General features: G+C 51.7%; 5 protein-coding genes across 5 annotated transcripts; 1 reads left to right on the top strand and 4 right to left on the bottom strand.

Moving 5' to 3' along the window:
• Positions 1-763: 763 nt before the first annotated feature.
• AYO21_08392 (hypothetical protein) lies at positions 764-1451 on the bottom strand (the record flags this gene model as incomplete). The annotated part of the gene is made up of 3 exons (XM_022658337.1): positions 764-1155; positions 1212-1372; positions 1429-1451. 3 exons carry the CDS (start codon positions 1449-1451, stop codon positions 764-766), a joined length of 576 nt encoding a protein of 191 aa, XP_022509378.1.
• Positions 1452-2172: 721 nt separating this feature from the next.
• On the bottom strand, positions 2173-3175 carry AYO21_08393 (hypothetical protein; the record flags this gene model as incomplete). The annotated part of the gene is made up of 4 exons (XM_022658338.1): positions 2173-2539; positions 2603-2734; positions 2825-3076; positions 3135-3175. The coding sequence occupies 4 exons, from the start codon at positions 3173-3175 to the stop codon at positions 2173-2175; spliced, it is 792 nt and encodes a 263-aa protein (XP_022509379.1).
• A 901-nt stretch (positions 3176-4076) lies between these two features.
• AYO21_08394 (hypothetical protein) lies at positions 4077-6724 on the bottom strand (the record flags this gene model as incomplete). Its single annotated transcript, XM_022658339.1, has 8 exons — positions 4077-4371; positions 4464-4781; positions 4828-5435; positions 5501-5533; positions 5681-5854; positions 5914-6005; positions 6135-6621; positions 6716-6724. 8 exons carry the CDS (start codon positions 6722-6724, stop codon positions 4077-4079), a joined length of 2016 nt encoding a protein of 671 aa, XP_022509380.1.
• A 2522-nt stretch (positions 6725-9246) lies between these two features.
• On the bottom strand, positions 9247-12600 carry AYO21_08395 (hypothetical protein; the record flags this gene model as incomplete). The annotated part of the gene is made up of 2 exons (XM_022658340.1): positions 9247-12306; positions 12370-12600. 2 exons carry the CDS (start codon positions 12598-12600, stop codon positions 9247-9249), a joined length of 3291 nt encoding a protein of 1096 aa, XP_022509381.1.
• Positions 12601-15118: 2518 nt separating this feature from the next.
• Positions 15119-16207, top strand: AYO21_08396 (hypothetical protein; the record flags this gene model as incomplete). Its single annotated transcript, XM_022658341.1, has 1 exon — positions 15119-16207. One exon carries the CDS (start codon positions 15119-15121, stop codon positions 16205-16207), a length of 1089 nt encoding a protein of 362 aa, XP_022509382.1.
• Between the last annotated feature and the right edge of the window lie 615 nt (positions 16208-16822).

The following is a 16822-nucleotide window of genomic DNA, read 5'->3' on the forward strand; positions in this document are numbered from 1 at the left end:
AACCATGGGTTTTCTTGGCCGACGACAAATGACCGTCTTCCGGTCTGTCTCGAGCCTTCCGAAGGCCACAAAACGAAAATGATTGCGATCACTTACCTAAGTACCTGATAATTCTCACTTGTCTTTTCGCCCGAGGAACGATAAATAAACGGCGCCTTTCTGGGGTAGCGTGCTGTATCTGTAGATGCTGGTGCTCCTTCACCATCCCCCCAAACCTCTACGGTCCCCGATATTTATAAGATGGTCTATCCCCCCTTACCCCCTGTTCAAGCACATCACAGGGTCTCCAGAAAGAAAGGCTCCAGTGGCATATGCATCAGGCATGAGTCAACCCACCGCTGATTATCACATACCTGCTCTGATGGAGAAAAAGCAGCAGCATTCAAACAGAGCTTGTTTCATCCAATCGCCTGTCTTGTCCCTACTGGTTATGCGGCACTCGCTTCGGATCATCCAATTGATCCGTGAAACCCTCCGTCGCAGCCGCGCTCTTTTCGTCCAGACTGGCCACCCACTGGCCTATCGAGCAGGATGCTTACAAGAGCAACTCAAAATATTTTCCCAGAGTCTAGCAAATCGGCTTGGGAATGGCATACTCATGAAATCGCAAAAACAGCGCATACGCAAGGGATGGCCGCCAAACATCTTTGCAGACGGTGAGCATTGATTTGCTGTTCTAATGTCTTTGCTAGAACCAAAACCGTATCTATTCCTCAGTCCGGTTGGCGCGCCATGGTTTTTATCCGACTCAAGACTGATACGACTATTCTTCCTTCGCTCCGCCCCGACCGGCGCGCTCAGCAGCTTCGATACTAGCTTTGTCACTCTTTGTCTCGCCCTGTCCCATACCCATCATGCCTCCAGATGCTTTCCACGGCCTCTTCAGTTCACCCACCGCAGGCTTGCCGAAGACGTGAACCTTGATCAAGTTCGACTCCAGTGCGCCCTTCACGGGGATAATGGACTGGATGAGGAGTGGGTTGGTATATTTGAGGTACAAGTGCATGAATGCCATCATGCCGATGCCCATCAACTGGCCCTTGTAAGCTGCCGACAGCTGGGTTTGATCATATTCTTGGATCGTGGTGGTGACAAGCTTGGGCTCTTCTCCAGAGCCCATGGGCGCAGGCTCGACGTATTTCAGGGTCGTGAGATCTGCCATATAATCATCAGCCTGTATGCCCCTCACGGCACTCGTCTCTTTTGCGCACCTCGCTTCGCCTTGATCTTCAGGCCGATATAGTAGTAGAGGCCGAAGATGACCAAGTTGGACACGACGTAGAGGATCCGTACGCCCATCAGAACTTGAGGGTCATCGAAAGGTATCCGCTTCGAGACCTGCATCATCCCAAGGATGATCACCAGGTTGGTGCTGCAAACTGGTCAGTCACGGGCCTCGGGCTCCAAACTAGGCGGGAGATTCTTTACACTTGAGGATTCATGAAATTCATGGTTGAAAGGCCGCAGGGGCGATGAGATACGAGGAGAGAAAAAGAAAGAAGTGATCACGGGCACGAATCTTCTTGGAACTAAGATATCAGGGAAGAAGTTTCAACTTTTGGGGGGGAGAGGACCTCTTTCCCGCAAGGTAGTGCCAAACGGACAGATTGCTATATCGCAATTTCGTCCGCCAAGCGATTTGGAGACTTGGAGGGAAAGAAAATGAAGTGGGTGGCGGGAGGCCGCCACATCAATTGGCGCCTGGCGCAACGTAACCAGGCACGTGAGCAGAAACTGCATTGGTGCAAGGTTCTCCCTCCCTCTCTCCGCATTTCTGGACCATGATCTCAGCCTTGTGCTCTCAAGCGAGACAGAGGCACAGATTATCTTGTTTTGATTCTTATGCGAACCATGTGTCCTGCGTCTCTGAATTGCTGGAGCTTGAGTCCCAGCCTGCGACCTCCGATCTTCATCCCACACCTACGGATATGAAGTGGGAAGAGCAATCTCTCTTATCCCAGTCCTGAAACTGCAGGCCGTACAGCTCAGCAAGCGTCCTTCCTTGCCGTAGGATTTACAGTATGTTGCTTGACATAGCAATTGGACCACCTGTCGTGCAAGTTTTGAGCGTCCAATCTGCGAATGTGGTGCGAGATGGCGTGGTCATTGAGCCTGACAGTCATGCGTTCGGATCATCGTAGAGTTCATCTCTTTTGAGGTGCAACTGGGCGCTCAATGGCCATTCTCCATCTTCTCCTCTTCTGTCCCCCCGTCGCTCAGGACCTTTACTTCAAATTTCCCGTCCGGCCCCGGTAGGGCGCCTCCGCCGGGCATGACGCTCGCGACATTCCCTTCCTCATCGACATACTCGAACCGATAGCGCGACAGGTAGTGCGGGATTGCGCTCAACTGCGGCCCGTAGCGTGCGGTATTATCGTACAGCTCGAACAGGGGGACGGCCAGCAGTTTCATGTTTTTGGGCACGCTGAGCACCTTGTTGGGCGGGAGATGGATTAGGTAGAGTTTCTTGAGCTCTTTGGGCCGGGAGACGTGGGCGGGGAGAAATGGGTAGAGAAAGGTTTCGTGGTTCGGGCGCCACCTGGTAGTGTCGTGTTAGAATAAATCGTTCATCAAGAGAGACGTCAGGGCGGGAGATGCAAACCATTGTGCGAGACAGTCTCCCACTTCCCATTCCGTGTCCCCCTCTTTCGGATTCGTGGGTGCCAACCTCTCGTTCAGCCGCAGCTTGAAGCCTTCAATCTCATCCGCATCATGGGGAAGATAGTCCCCAGGCCTGGTCCCAGACGTTTGTTAGTCAGTGATCAAGCTGGCACGACACCCAGACGGCCACGAGGAATTTTGCGCCAAAAAAAAAACAACTTACAGTTTGAAAAAGGCGTTTGCAATCTGCAGCATGAGGACGTGCGGGTGGTTGTGTTCGTGACAGACGAGGATGCCCTCACACGTCCGTCTCATGCCATATTTCTCATAATGTTCTTCCAGTCTCTTTAGCCTGGCCACCACCGATGGGTCTTCCTCTGGTTGGGTCTCTTTGGTTCCAAACGTGTAGTTCGACAGAGGATATAATCTGATCGTGGGTGGTTGGTTGGCTGTGAATGGAGGTGGGAGAATGGGCCTTGAGGGAATAGGTTAGTTCTTGGGAATTCATTGGCTGTGGGGGTCGGATTTCGTACGGATAGGAAGATTTCAATGTCGTTGTGGTGAGTGTCGACATGGTGGTGGTGTCTTCATCAGTCGCAAGATGATTCACACGGATCATTCAAGGTGCGTGGATTTACAAAGGTTCAGACTGCGGGGAAGAGAACAGAAGACAGGAGCATGAGAAGGCGAACACAAATGAAATGATTCCTTGTGAACCCTTGAGATTTTTTGCTGAATCCAAAAAAAAAAACCGGTTGGTCTCTGGCCGTTTGGATGCCGCGTACAAAGCTGCGCCAATGTCGCGACGCGCCCACACAAGAATCCTACATTAAGATCTCTGGGGTACGCAGCCTCGCAGCCTCGTCATAACCCAGAGATGCCATCATCAACAAGACATGGAGACAAACGCACAAATGTTCTACAAGATCAGTAAGTCATTTTATTATTTGAAGCGTATCCTATCTTGAGATCGATTTCTACTATACAGGTGCATACAGGTGTATGGCGACTGTGCTGTCTGCTGCCGCGACTGCTGCCAGAGCAAGACAAAAGCTGTTCAGCTCGACAATTATTGGAGAATTGCACTCGGAAGCACTCGGATAAATTTCGGAATATACATAAAACGAGCACCAGAGAACCCAGAGAACCGCAAGATCAACGTTTCGTTTTGTTTATGAATGGAAGATCATGATGATACCACATGATTTGAGTCCTGCTCCTGGTCTATAAGAGGGATGCCAAAAGAGAAATCGCCGGGTAGAACTAATACCAGAGACTGAGTGTCGCGACCCTAGACAACCTCATATCTCGGCACTTCGAGGCTGGATTGTCGCATCCGCACCGCTGAGGTCGAATTCGATACCCTGAGACATTCCCCCATACATCCACCACGAAGATTGTAGACTGGTACATATCTGCGGTCATCAAAGCGACCTTGGACCCATACCAGCGTTTCTAATTTACCGTGGTCCAGCTTAATGTTCGAGGGTTTCGCTGTCCTGCGCCGAAGCCCCTTTCTCGGGATGGGTCGCCACCATCGTCACTTGACCAGCTGCTGATTTTGATTCCGAGACATGGGATTTCTCGACGATTTCGGCCGTGGCTTCGAGTCGCTTGGCCTTTGGCGTGATGAGGAACCGGCGGAATGCGACGATGCTCCTTCGTCCTTCCCATATCGGAAGCAACGTGATGACGGTGGATGCGTAGAAGGCCCAGAGGAACGCCACGACGATCCAGCCGATGAAGAAGTGCTTGCTGAACACGTAGCGACTACCGTAGGTGTGATTTGCGTCTTGGTCAGTTACAAAGTCCTCGTTGTTGCAGAGAGAGCTAAGCAAGAACCAACGAAGGGGGGACCGTACGTAGGAATAGGCGATAGGAGCACGTAGGCCAATGTCAAGCCAACGGATGCCCAGATTACATTCCTCCTTGCTCGAAGGAGCATGGCGTTTTCATCCTCGCGCTGGACCTCTGAGAGACTCCTCATGGTCTCTTCTGCCTCGACGTGAAACTGTGGCGGGGATTCGAGCCCTGCGGTTCCATCGAGCGCGTCTTCTGCCAGTTTGATCTTTTTGAGTAACTCCCAATCATAGTTGTCTGGCTTGATGAAGGTAAACAACGGCACCAGCATGATCGGCCCGGGGAGAGACATCATGTTTCCAGCAACGAGGGCGAGATTGCTTGAAAGCGTGGTAATGGAGAATTGACCCGATTAAATGACCAAACCGAACGAGCTGCTTTCCTGTGGCGTTGGGGTTGATGCAGGCTTGATAGACATCGTATGTCATGAAAGCAGTGACAGCCATGGTCTCGGAGGGAAAGGAGGACGTCACCGCCATAAAGATCATGGTCAGGATAGCAGCTGCACCACCGTTACCCATCACCGCCATGGCACCGTAAGGCATTGCTATGCCAGAAGCAACCTCGAAGGCGTTCATCCGGTTTGGATATGTGGGAAAAGCAGGGAGATGTCCGGTCGCTGCGGCGAGAGGACCGTATGTCGTGGCCAGACAGAATGGAATGGAAAACCACGCGGTGCCGCCGAAGAGATAGCCCATCAGGGTGCTGGCTGGGTTGGCGGCAATGGCTTCCTGGGCGAGTTGAGGGTCGACGCAGCCTCCGAACCCAGCTCCAGCGAAAATCAGGCCCAGGAAACCTCCTTGGACACTTCTCATGGTGAGATATGACCTGTCTTGGTTGCCAGCCACGGGATGTAGTTGTGCAGCTTCCGTCAGGAGATCAAACATGACGCTGGGCGAGCCGACCACCTTCGAGGTAGAGTATACCACGAAAAGAGACATCAGCATGATCATGTAGATGACCACCGTATGCATCTGAACGAGTAAAAAAGGGTCAGAATGCTGGAAACATCAGGCGTCTAAAGAGATCGAGTCCTTACCCAATCGGTCAAAAAGGTCGCTTTGAGTCCTCCCTAATTCCCATCAGTCATAGGAGCGTGATAACAGCAGACTTTTGTTCCTTACCGCCAGATAATATAGTACCACGCCCACGGGGAAGAGGAAGCACGCCGCATCTTGGTTCAATCCGTCAGAGTTGCGAACACGGCGGAGCCTCCCACGAGGAGATTGATGCCCATAAAGAAGAGAGAGTAGAAGCCCAGAACGCAGTGGGCTGCGGCTCCATAGCGCGTGCGTACAAATTCCAACAGCGTGTGCGTGTTTGGGGCTTTGCGCTTCAGCTCAATGGCCGCAACCGAGAAGAGGAGGATTTGCACCGAAGCTCCAGCGCCGCCCTGCGATACACAATGTAAGCTGGAATTCAGATTGACTTGGTGACCAAGTGGCTCTTTACCCAGAAAAGGACCGGACATGCCAAACAGATAGCCTCAGTGGCCGACGTGAGCATGGTGGCAGCCGTCGTCCAGGACGAGACGACGGCGGAAGCTGTCAAGCCAGTTTTGACCAAAGAAATAAACCCAAGGACTTGACCAACTTACCGATCTCTTGCCAGTCATGAACATTTCAGACGTCTGCTTTTCGGCGAAGAAGTGGCTCAACCCCAGGATACCCCACACATGCCGATGGCGAAGAGGGCACCAAAACCGATGATGTACCCATAGCCAAAACCCTGACTGAAGATCTGGAAGACGTGGAATTGACGATCGTAAATCTTCAGCTCGACGGGGACGTTGGCCTCCTTGGCCTTGAGTGCGAGGGCACGCGCGTCGTCGAGGAGAGTCTCGTAAACCCCGATGGGACCGAATAGTGGTGGGAGACCTGTGAGATCGCCATCGAGAGCCGAGAGGAGAGGACTTGTCTTGTCTCCCAAGGGAAGATAGAGATCGGCACACTTGTCCAGCACGGCCCTGTGACACATGGGTTCCAGCTCGTCCATGGTCATCATCGACTCGCTCTCGTGCTCCAGATCGATCCACGGAGAGATGGGCACGGCACACGCTGGAAGAGGGTCACCGGATTCCCTGGCGACAAACATGCTCGCCAGGGTGAGATTGCCGCCGGTCGAGACGCCCGCAATTGCCACGCGTTGAGGGTTGATACCCTTCAACAAATCAGTGATGGGGTCCACCACAGTACTCGGTAGCGGAGGTTGGTCGTCAATGACGGATCGTCTTGTTGCGTCTGCTCATTCGTACGAGACTCATGATCGAGATATCGGATCGCGGCAGCCGCCGACGGTATCAGAGCAAATAATTCCCCGGCGCAGCCGAAAAAGGGCCCCATCATCGGGGTCTTGAGCTGCGACAGGGCATCAAATATCACTCGAGCGTTGTCGACAACAGAGGTCTCGGACGTAAAAGGGTGACTGCGTCAACACGTATGCATAGAACTCTGTCACAAACAATACCATCTCACAACAACTGACCAAGTGTTCTGTGTTGACCAACGTGACGGGGAAGAGTTGTCGGGCCGCATTGAGGTGGTGAAACGAGTTTCCCTCTGTATCGCCTCTGATGCCCTAGTAGTGATGGGTTAGAAGCAAGAAAGCACCATCATGGTTTGACCAGTCAGTTCGTTACCTCGATGAAACACAGCAGAATCATTGCCAGCACAAAAGCTCTAGTGCGAGATCGGTTTGACCCGACGCGAACCTCGTGAGCCCATACTTCAGTCCGCGGAGTGCTTGGGCATAATGCCCTATCTTGTTGTATGTAATCTGGAAGCGAGCTTGATTGTGGACCCTTGTGGGGTAGCTTCGCTGGCAACTATCGTGATTGGTTCCAGACGGGGTTAGTCAAATCGACCCGTTTAAATCGGGTTTAGAACACATACATAGATATACGGGCTGGAATCTGTCCATGGTCCTCATTCTATACGGGGTAGACGTAGATTATCTAACGTGAATCACAACAATTGCCCCTTGTTTGTGTCTATTCGCCGCTGTTCAACGATGGTGGACGGTACACAGTTCGCAAGGGTGCCACCGCTGGAATTGACTTGGCGATGAGCTCCTGATCCAAAAATCAGGCCATCAAGGAGTTTAACTAGAGTTATATTGAAACAGGGTCCGACTAGCTGCACCGTAACTGTGTGGAGCTATCGTGCACATTGGCTACCGGGAACCGCCCCAGTTTTGTGAATACCTCACACTCACAAATCTAACCTAGACCTTTTGGTCCATGACTTGAGCATTGTGCTATGTGCTATATACATGTGTTGGCGCATTGATTGACTCAAAATCCTCACTCCCGTGAAACCTCGTGATGTTGGTATATTCCTGGCGGTCGAATAGCTTTCCAATCACCCGAAACATCCAATCTACAGCATTTCGAGCCACTTGGCGCCTCTCGGGGTGTTAAGGAAAACACCGCGGGTCTCTGGGCATTGCGACCTATCTAAAGTTTGCGCTACTCCCATCGCTCTATCGTTCTAAGAGGTCTGAAGATGACTCTCTGAATTTACGCAGAAGCTGTCATGGAGGTCGCTTGTGGACTGCATGTTTCGAACAATGGCAAAAAATAGAGTGCGTTTTTGTGCGGAAATCGGTGAGGGCTTTCAGGGGGTCAGGAAGGCTATAGTCGTTAGAGATCACCTCGTTGTCGCCGTAGTTCACACCGATAATGTTTTGGTGGGGGAGGGGGGGGGGGTTCACTGCCGGTTAGTATATCTTGGATCTCTTGGTCTTCGCCTTGCTTGTTGCTCATGAGAGTGATTGCCTTAGTTGATCGAAGCACGGTGTGGGTGGATGTTCCTGCCTGGAAAATCTTCATCCTTTGTGCCGAGTCTGCCTTGGCAATGCGATCCGCTGGTACGAGTTATTCTTCTACACCATACAATCACGCAAGCTGAGAAGAGGAAGGCATTGAGCGTTGTAGCAGGTGATGATGGCGACTGAGAGCTCCGGGAAGACGTCGGCATAGGCTTGAGCTAGGTCTGATCGCGGCCTGTACTTTGATCTGGTTCCAACCAAGCGCGACCAGGTTCGCAGTATCTTTCGTGTAGCGGACAGATGTAGCTATACTTGGCTGAGTAGGAATTGTTGACATTATTTGCTCTTTACCCATCAGGCGGCAAGCGGACGGAAGATAGAGGGCATTGCAGGACAAGGGAGGATAGATGTCGTCCCGGTAAGACGTCACTGATCGAGAGGAGGAATGGCGGGAGAGGGAAGGTGTTTCCCTAGGTCGATTGAGGTCGTAGAAGAGCGTTATGAGACCCGTGGCTGACGTCGCGGGTGGTGATGGTGTCATAGCGAATAAAGGAGGCGACAAGTTGGCTTCCCCATGTATCTATTCGAGTCCCTGCTTCCACTACGAGCAGTGAACACAGTTTGTTGTCGTCCTCTTTATGCACCCAGGCACTACCGGACGTCCCTACATTTGACTCTAGTCTCGTAACGCAACAATGAAAACGCCGCTTTTGACTTCACGGCCCTCGCCCAACCGCAAGATGAGACCAGCGTAAGGCGAGTCCAACACACTTCCCACAGGCGGCTGCGTCCGTCTATTTCCTTAGATACAGGTGCGATGATCCCTTCATCGCTGCGGCCACCAGTGCTCCAGCCCCTCGAAGGGTGAGACACGGGTAGCCCTCACCCTGGCTCACCCTTGCGAACGCGAGCCGGGGGTGAGCACAGGGCGGCATCACCCTTGGCCAAATGGGGGTGGAGCGGCGTGCCGTTTTTACTTACCTTGTCTCAAAGGCAACGTTGGAATCTCCTTCAACCTCACAGCTTGGACTCAAGGTCCTCGAAACTTTGCAGATCTTCAACTGGGACAGGTCCCTTGCTGACTTCCAGGCCGGCTCTCCACATTGCCACATCTTTAATTATGACGGGGGGTGGGATTTGTGCGGCCACCTCAACGACGTTGTTGGCCGACTCCACTGGCTTGATCTTGAGCGCAATCTGCATTTGTGGGATAGCTTCTTTTATCTTTTCGAGGACTTGATCGTTCTTCAAGGCGGGTGCCGACTTTCCAAGGTATTCGGTGATTGCATTCGAGACCAAGGGCAGGTGTGAAAGGTCAATCTTCTCGAATTGAGCCTTCAATCTTCCTTCGTCAACCTCGACACCCAGAGATCTAAGCATTTGTTCAAGGAGCCCCACAAACTGATCCTTTTGTTCGGCAGGCGAAATCTCTGGCACTGAGCTTGTGGCTTGAGCCTCGAGATGAATTGAAAGCTTTCTTCGCTTCGGGGACTCTGGATCGATATACTGAGCATAAAACTGTTTCATATCATCCTTGGTGAGCTGTCGGATGACGGCGACATCTCTATCCACTTGGTAGAAGTTGAGATATTCACCGCTGATGTACGCCCACAGCCGGCCGGTTTCGAAGTCGAGATTTTTGAGTTTCTCCAATCGTTTGTTGACAAGGCTTCGTTTGTGGCCCTCGAACTCTTCATTTGACATCGACTCAAGATCTGATTTGAATTTGAGTAAAAAGGCATTGATCCGGGTTTCGAGATAGTCTGGGTCCCGTTCGCTTTGAATGAGCACTCTGTAACCCATCGTGGCCGCTGCAGGACGGGTCCCGCTCCATACGACGTATCCAAGTTGTTCTTTAGTCCTCAACTGATCGAACGCGGGTTCATCCGTCATCTGGCTGAACAGCTGTGCTTTCGCTCGCAGGTCTAGGTCCATAACATGGCCGATGTCCAGATAATATTCGATCGCATGGTTGATATTGTCGGGATCACCCAACGCTTGTTTGTAAACGAAGTTGCTTCCTTCCGGGATGATGACATTCCTTCGCAACAACCAGTCCGAGGGAGGAAAGGCGCGTGATTTCAACGTTGTCTCGATGAGGTTGCCGATTTTCTTGGCTTCTTCTTTATACAAGTTCCCATGTACCAGCACTTCGAAATGTGCCTGCTGGAGGAGTTCTGGAACAAACGTTCTAATGTCGTCTACCGTGATGTGCGGAAGTTCTTTTGCATAGGCGTCGTTCATCCAAGACCGTTCATTCAATAACCATCTGGTGTAGTCTCCGATCTGATAGTACGGCTGCTGATATGCCCAGTTCTTATACTTCCTGGCCATACGTTCTTTGATGATTTCGAATCGATCGGTTCGGATCTCAATCTCCCGGATCGTCGTCAAGATCTTCTCTAAGAGGACAGCCATCTTGTCATTGTAGCCATGGACGTGAATATCAAAGCCAAGCATGTTTGGCCCGATCGCGTAGGCGAGGCCAGATATCTCGGCGTCATAAGAGTAGCTTGACAAAGCATCCTTGACGAGGTTGATGAAGAGATTTGTCTTGACGTAATTGGCAGTGTTTGCAGAGGTAACGGTGTTTCGAATCTTGATGTGCAAATTGGCCTTCGGCACCCAAAAGGTATCATCTTTTTTCCACCACAGGCGGACCTTGTCGTCATTTCGAAGCAACTTTGGCGCCTTTGCAGGTACTTTGACGTCCGCCTTCTCCACGTCCAACTTGGTAGGAATGAATTCATTCTTGTGTGGGAGATGGAGTTCCGCTATTGCGCCAGTTTCGGGGTCAGTCAAAGCTTTTCGAACGTCTGACAGCACGTCGGTCGGTATTCTCTCCACTTTGTACTCGGTCCCATACCACTTTTCTCTCTGATCCCAGCTACCAGGGTACTCCTGAGACACTATCATAAGCCTGAAGTTGTCTTCGCGAAGATATTGCATAGCTTGCGCAATAGCTTGAGCATCGAACTTTCTGAACTTGCTGGTGCTGCTGAGCAGCCAGTTGCGGGGCAAACCAGGCTTCTGCAACACGCAGCTGATAGCGCTCGTAAATCGGCTGGCAGGAGACTTCTGACGGAACCTGAAATCCACTTCCGCCATATTTTTCATCTCCTCGTGCATCCAGGCAACCGGGGGGGTCGCTTTCATCATCCCAATGTACCGGAAAACAATCTTGACAACCTCGTGATAGTTTTTCAACCCATCAGGCGTCAATCCGATATCGATCTCGAAGAAAGCGGATCCTGGGCACACAGGATGGTAGCCAGCAGACAGGGTTTGAGCCAGACCTCTGTCTTTGAGATAAGCCAATATGCTGCCAGGGCCTTCGTGGCCGATCAAGTGACTGATGTATCGAGCAGGCTGTGTTTCGAACATATCCTCCTCGTCTTGCCAAGGGAAACTTATCTCCAAAGAGCGTGACTCCATCACCGGCTTTGCGTAGATCTCGATGGATAACTGATCTTTGCTCAGGACCTCAACATCATCCCAGCGGTTTTCAGGCAAGTTTTTGTTCTTGACTTCGGAGAAAAGCTCCACTACCCAGCTTTCCAGTTCATCAAGGGATTCGCGACCCAACACGACGAGCTTCATTCTGTTTGCAGAGTAATGCTGTTCATAGAAACGAATGAACTCATCACGAATCTTGACACCTTTTTTCTCGGGCTCGTCCCTCAGGGTCTGCAGGTTGCCTGTCGAGAAGTGATGGAACGGGTGCTTGGGATTTGAGAGCGACTTTGCCAGTTGCGATAGACGCCAGCCGTCACTTTGTAGGTTCTTCTTGTTCTCCGAGTCCACCGCTCTTAACTCCCTGTCCAAAGTGTTCTCCAGAAAGAGTGGTTTGACGAAGAATTGTGCGAACCGGTCCAACGCTCCGTACAGTGGCCCTCTCGACAAGCCATTCGTTGTGCCTCCGGCAGTCCCATTGACTGCACCGTTGGAAAGGTTGTCATTTGACTCGTGCTGCGCCGCACACTCAAAGAAATAATTTGTCTGTGTGGCGGCCGTGTATGCATTTGAATGCCCAGAGTTCGAGGAGAGGTAGGAACTGTATTCGTTTTCTACGGGGTACTGTTGGGCTGGTCAGCAAGAGAATAAAGAGAGATAAAACAGAGATGGACAGTCTGCGCGTACTTTCTCAGTGCCCATGAAGAGTAGATGCTCCACGGCGTGAGCCATGCCCGGCATATCCTCCTCGTCCGAAAAGTTTCCAACATTGACGTTGAGACTTGCGCTGGCCTTGTCGGTCTCTGCATCGTGGACGAGTAGAGCCTCGAGCTTGTTAGAAAGCTCGATAACTCGGTATGATCGGTCGTCAAGGTCTGGTTTCTCCAAGTCGTCTGTTATGCGCCTGACCGAGTTCATGACTGTGGCGAAGGTGCGGGTGGAAGATGCGGGAGAAGATCGAGCGGTCGAGGCCAGAGGCTTCGATGACAGTCGATGGCGGGAAGGGGATGATATGCGAAGAGGGATGAGGACCAGGGATGCCAGGCGAACGGATAATCTCATGTAGAACAACTGTCCCTTTTGGAATGATCCAGGCAGGCACAAAGAATGCGTCACGGGTTGAAGAGAGGCCAGGATCAAGTAATCATGGCGGGATTCCCAAGTTGGTGGTGGTGGTTTGAAGGGACAAGAAGAGCAAACATCTCAAACATTGGCACCTGTGCCTGCGCCTGTGCCTTTCCGCCTCTGGCCGCGCATTTCAACTAAGAATCAACTAATTACGCTCCACCTGTGCAGCCTCATGCCAAGCCAAATTGAGGACCTTGGCTCAAGTTGCTAGGATTCTGCCACTATTCTTTGGTCGGACCTTTGCTTGTGCGATTGCGCAGAGACAGTCAGCGGCCCCCTTTCCGGTATTACCAAGTTCGAGACCGAAGGAACACACCCTAGAAAGGGCATTGTTTGGAAAGGGGCGAGACAAACAGCCTGGTCACGCGTGTGATAAATGATGCAGAGACAGGACACGCAACGGCGACACCCCTCTCTTCCTGACCGGCGCAGTGCAACCCGCCGATAACCTCGCATCTCACAGCATCATGATTGATTGAAGGGCGGTCTGTGCGAGTCTGTGTTGCCTGAACAACCCTTTAGGACGTCACTGAAAGGTCGCACAATGCCAGCGCAATGACCATGCATGCATGCCAGTTTCGACTACAATGGAAGCTCCATTTTGTGGGTTGGATCACTCGTTGCAGAAGGCTAGTAGGCAATCTTGTGGACAGAACGCAGGTCCTAAATGCAATTCCCAAGCCGATCATGACACCCATGCCAATGCTTGTCGAGCAGAGAAGAGTTAGGGGTCCTGGGGTCCTACCGGGGTGGGAGAGGGCGGTGTAGCTGACGCCATTAACATCTTGTGCTTTGACGGATGAGGCGATCTTATGTTCAGCCTCCAGCCACTTCAGCCTTCTCTTCCTGGAAACAGGCTGACACATTCAAGGGGATTACGTGCACTCCTGCACCTAGAAACCAAACACTACAGAAAACATTTCGCCCGCATGTCTGTCTGCAGGTACTTAGATAGCAGGGCTCAATGCCGCGAATTTGTGGTGCTGGTGCTCCCCAAAGAAAGTTACTGGGGAAGGAGAATAGGTTCGGCTTGGCGGTGACCATTTAACATGGACCCTGCACTTACATAATTCAGCCGTATCCTCATCACTAAACCACGTTTCTTAAATTCGGCTGGCCACCAGGTCTGAGAGCATTACAGACCAATATGCATGCGCAATTAGAGTTGGGACACTAGATACGGGGTGCTTGGTAAAGGACCCGACATTCGAGTTTCATGATTGTGGGTCATATGATGTGAGTGCGGAGGCGACCACCTTGGTAGCATAATCAAGCAATGAGGATACGGCTAGTAGTACCTCGTAATCAGCCGAAGGACGAGGGCGATACACCAAGTACGAGGCACTTGGTATACGAGGCAGTCCTCGTAAACGCCAGTGGAGCCGTCAAGGCTGAAACATCCAGACACCCAGCCTTCGATTGTCAGAGCCCCAGAGTGCGCAACTGCCAGCCACATGAAGAAATCTCTCGTGGCGATTCAAGCTTCAGTAGTTGAACTGAATGACGAGAGTTTCATTTGCTCACACCGACGTTGAATATGACTTCTGTGAGGTCGTCATGCGAGGAGCAATTCGATCCCTATGTTCGCACATGTGTACCGAGTAGAAAAACACAGGTCGGGAAACAGTACCAGGTACAACCTTGTACCTCTGACATTGTCAAATGTTGTGCACGTGACACGGAATTGACGTATGATGCTGTCGTTATCCCGTGTACCGAGTACCGATACCTCGTAGAAAATCTCTCCAGAGTCTAGAATCGCGGGACAAGGTTAACTTCGCCACGATAGCGATGAACGTATCCCATGCCCAGCCATGAACCAACCATCCAATTTTGTTTACTCTGCTCCAAATAGGACTAGTGCGGGGAGGTTGGAATCTCCACTTACCAGTGTCCGGCCAATAGACATAGAGAAAACCGATCTCGAAAAAGCTTGGCATTGCGCAATGTCGACCCGTCCTCCTCCCTGCCTTCTGAATTCCTCCACAACCGCCAATATCTTACATCAGTCCAGATCTGTTTCGGCTTTCTAGCCACCGACTGTCCTAAAGCCTCGTGCTGATCAAGGCTTAATGCGATCATTCCTCTCATAATGGAGGCTGGGTTGGACAGTGCGAGGTCTGGCCTCGTGGGTATATATCGCAGGGTCGCTTGCAGGTCTGTGCACTTTCCCTTTTCATTTATCCAAGACATTGCTGTGGAGGAGCTCTGATCGAACCCTTGGACACACGGCCAACTGCTCTTTCTGTCCTCTTCTGCTTTCACAATACAGTCAACCCTTACACAAGCACTCGCATCTAATCAAACCATGGCCTCATCTCGCACGAGATCCGCTGCCGTCGCAGCCGCCGCTCTCGCCTTGCTGCCATTGTCTTCTGCACTTCCAAAGGCCCAAGAAGCTGCTCCATCTCAGGGGGACTATTTGGCTTCCTGCATTGCCTCAGTCTCTTCGGACCAGAGGGACATCTGCAACCCGGATTCCGTTGCCGCCATTCAATATTGTATCGTTTCAACAGCCCCGCCTCAGTCTGTTGCGGCCGTGATAGGGGCGTTGGTCACATACTGTGCAGAGCAGCACGGACCAGCAACCACCACCTCTAGGAGCAGCACTGCGGGAGGACGGAGTACTCGGACAAGCACCACTACTTCCTCTGCAAGCACTACCTCACACTCAGCTCAATGGAACGACTGGTCCAACACAACAACGACGACTACTAAACCGCAAGCCACGTCATCTGTTCATTGGGAAGACTGGTCAAACTCGAGCACAACTTCTTGTACATCCTCAGCTTCTCAGTGGATAGATTGGAGTTCAGTTAGCCCCGAGGCCACAGTTACAAGTGAGGCCACAGAGACGTGGTCTGACTGGGCGATCCCAACCTCGCCGGCTCCTGTGGCTCCCGAGATTACAAGCTCCGAATGGGAAGTGTGGGTTTCCGTGTCGTCGACTATCGCGCCGCCTTTAGCTCCGACATCAAGTTGGGAAGATTGGAGTTCTGCGTCGTCGACTGAAGCTCCATCGTCAACTTGGGAAGACTGGAGTTCTGCGATGCCGACTATCGCACCTACTGAAACCTCTACGTCAAGTTGGGAAGATTGGAGTTCCGCTTCGTCATCTACCACACCTACTGAGGCTCCAACATCAACGTGGGAAGAATGGACGAGTATGCCCACAATTGCCCCGATCACAACGAGCTCCACAACTTCGGCCTCAAGCCACAGCACGCCCACCAAGACATGGACATTTGGAGGGAGCTCGTCTACTTCAGCGAGCACTTCGAAAACCATGCAAGCGTCACCTATCGCGTCTACTTTTGTGGGCGCTGGCAACCAAGTGGGATCGTCCGTTGGTCTTCTTGTTGCAGTCGCGGTTGCTGCTGCTCTGCCTATGATCTAAGGCCACAGCAAAATCAGCGGCAACAAGGTGTCAAGTGCAGGGCACTCGGCTCTAACGTCAATGGGGGGCGGCGGGTGTGAGGCCCGGGGGAAGGAAGGGCGAAGATTGATTCATCGGCACTTCATTTACACTTTGGATTTCGGCAGTTCCTCCCACCACGAAATTTGGTTTACGACTTATGAATTGGTAATATTCGATTGAAATGCTTTGATTGTGTTTGGATATGCATATAATACCCCCCCCCCCCCCCCCAAGAGGTTGGGCTGTATGGGACAAGGATGAGAAAACGGCAGGAGAACGGGACTGAAAATGAAGACATTTTGGGACATGGCATGAAGTTGTACAATGTGAGGGACTGACGGAACAAATATATTGCACATACATACCTCGTACATATCATACGTTGTACTCGGATTAGCTGTACATAGAAAGATTGATGGACATCTATGTCCTCGGCTATATGCAAAGCACTTTTATCAGCAAGGTTCGTTCACCACTCACACGTTTGCTTCCATATCTACTCGGCACATTTCAATCTCTCCCCTTCACAAGCCAGAAATCCATTTATGTTGTAGTAGCTAGAGCATTACCCGAGTCTACGTACCGAACACTGTG

The sequence above is a fragment of the Fonsecaea monophora genome, assembly GCF_001642475.1.
Source record: "Fonsecaea monophora strain CBS 269.37 chromosome Unknown Scaff72, whole genome shotgun sequence".
NCBI lineage: Eukaryota > Fungi > Ascomycota > Eurotiomycetes > Chaetothyriales > Herpotrichiellaceae > Fonsecaea > Fonsecaea monophora.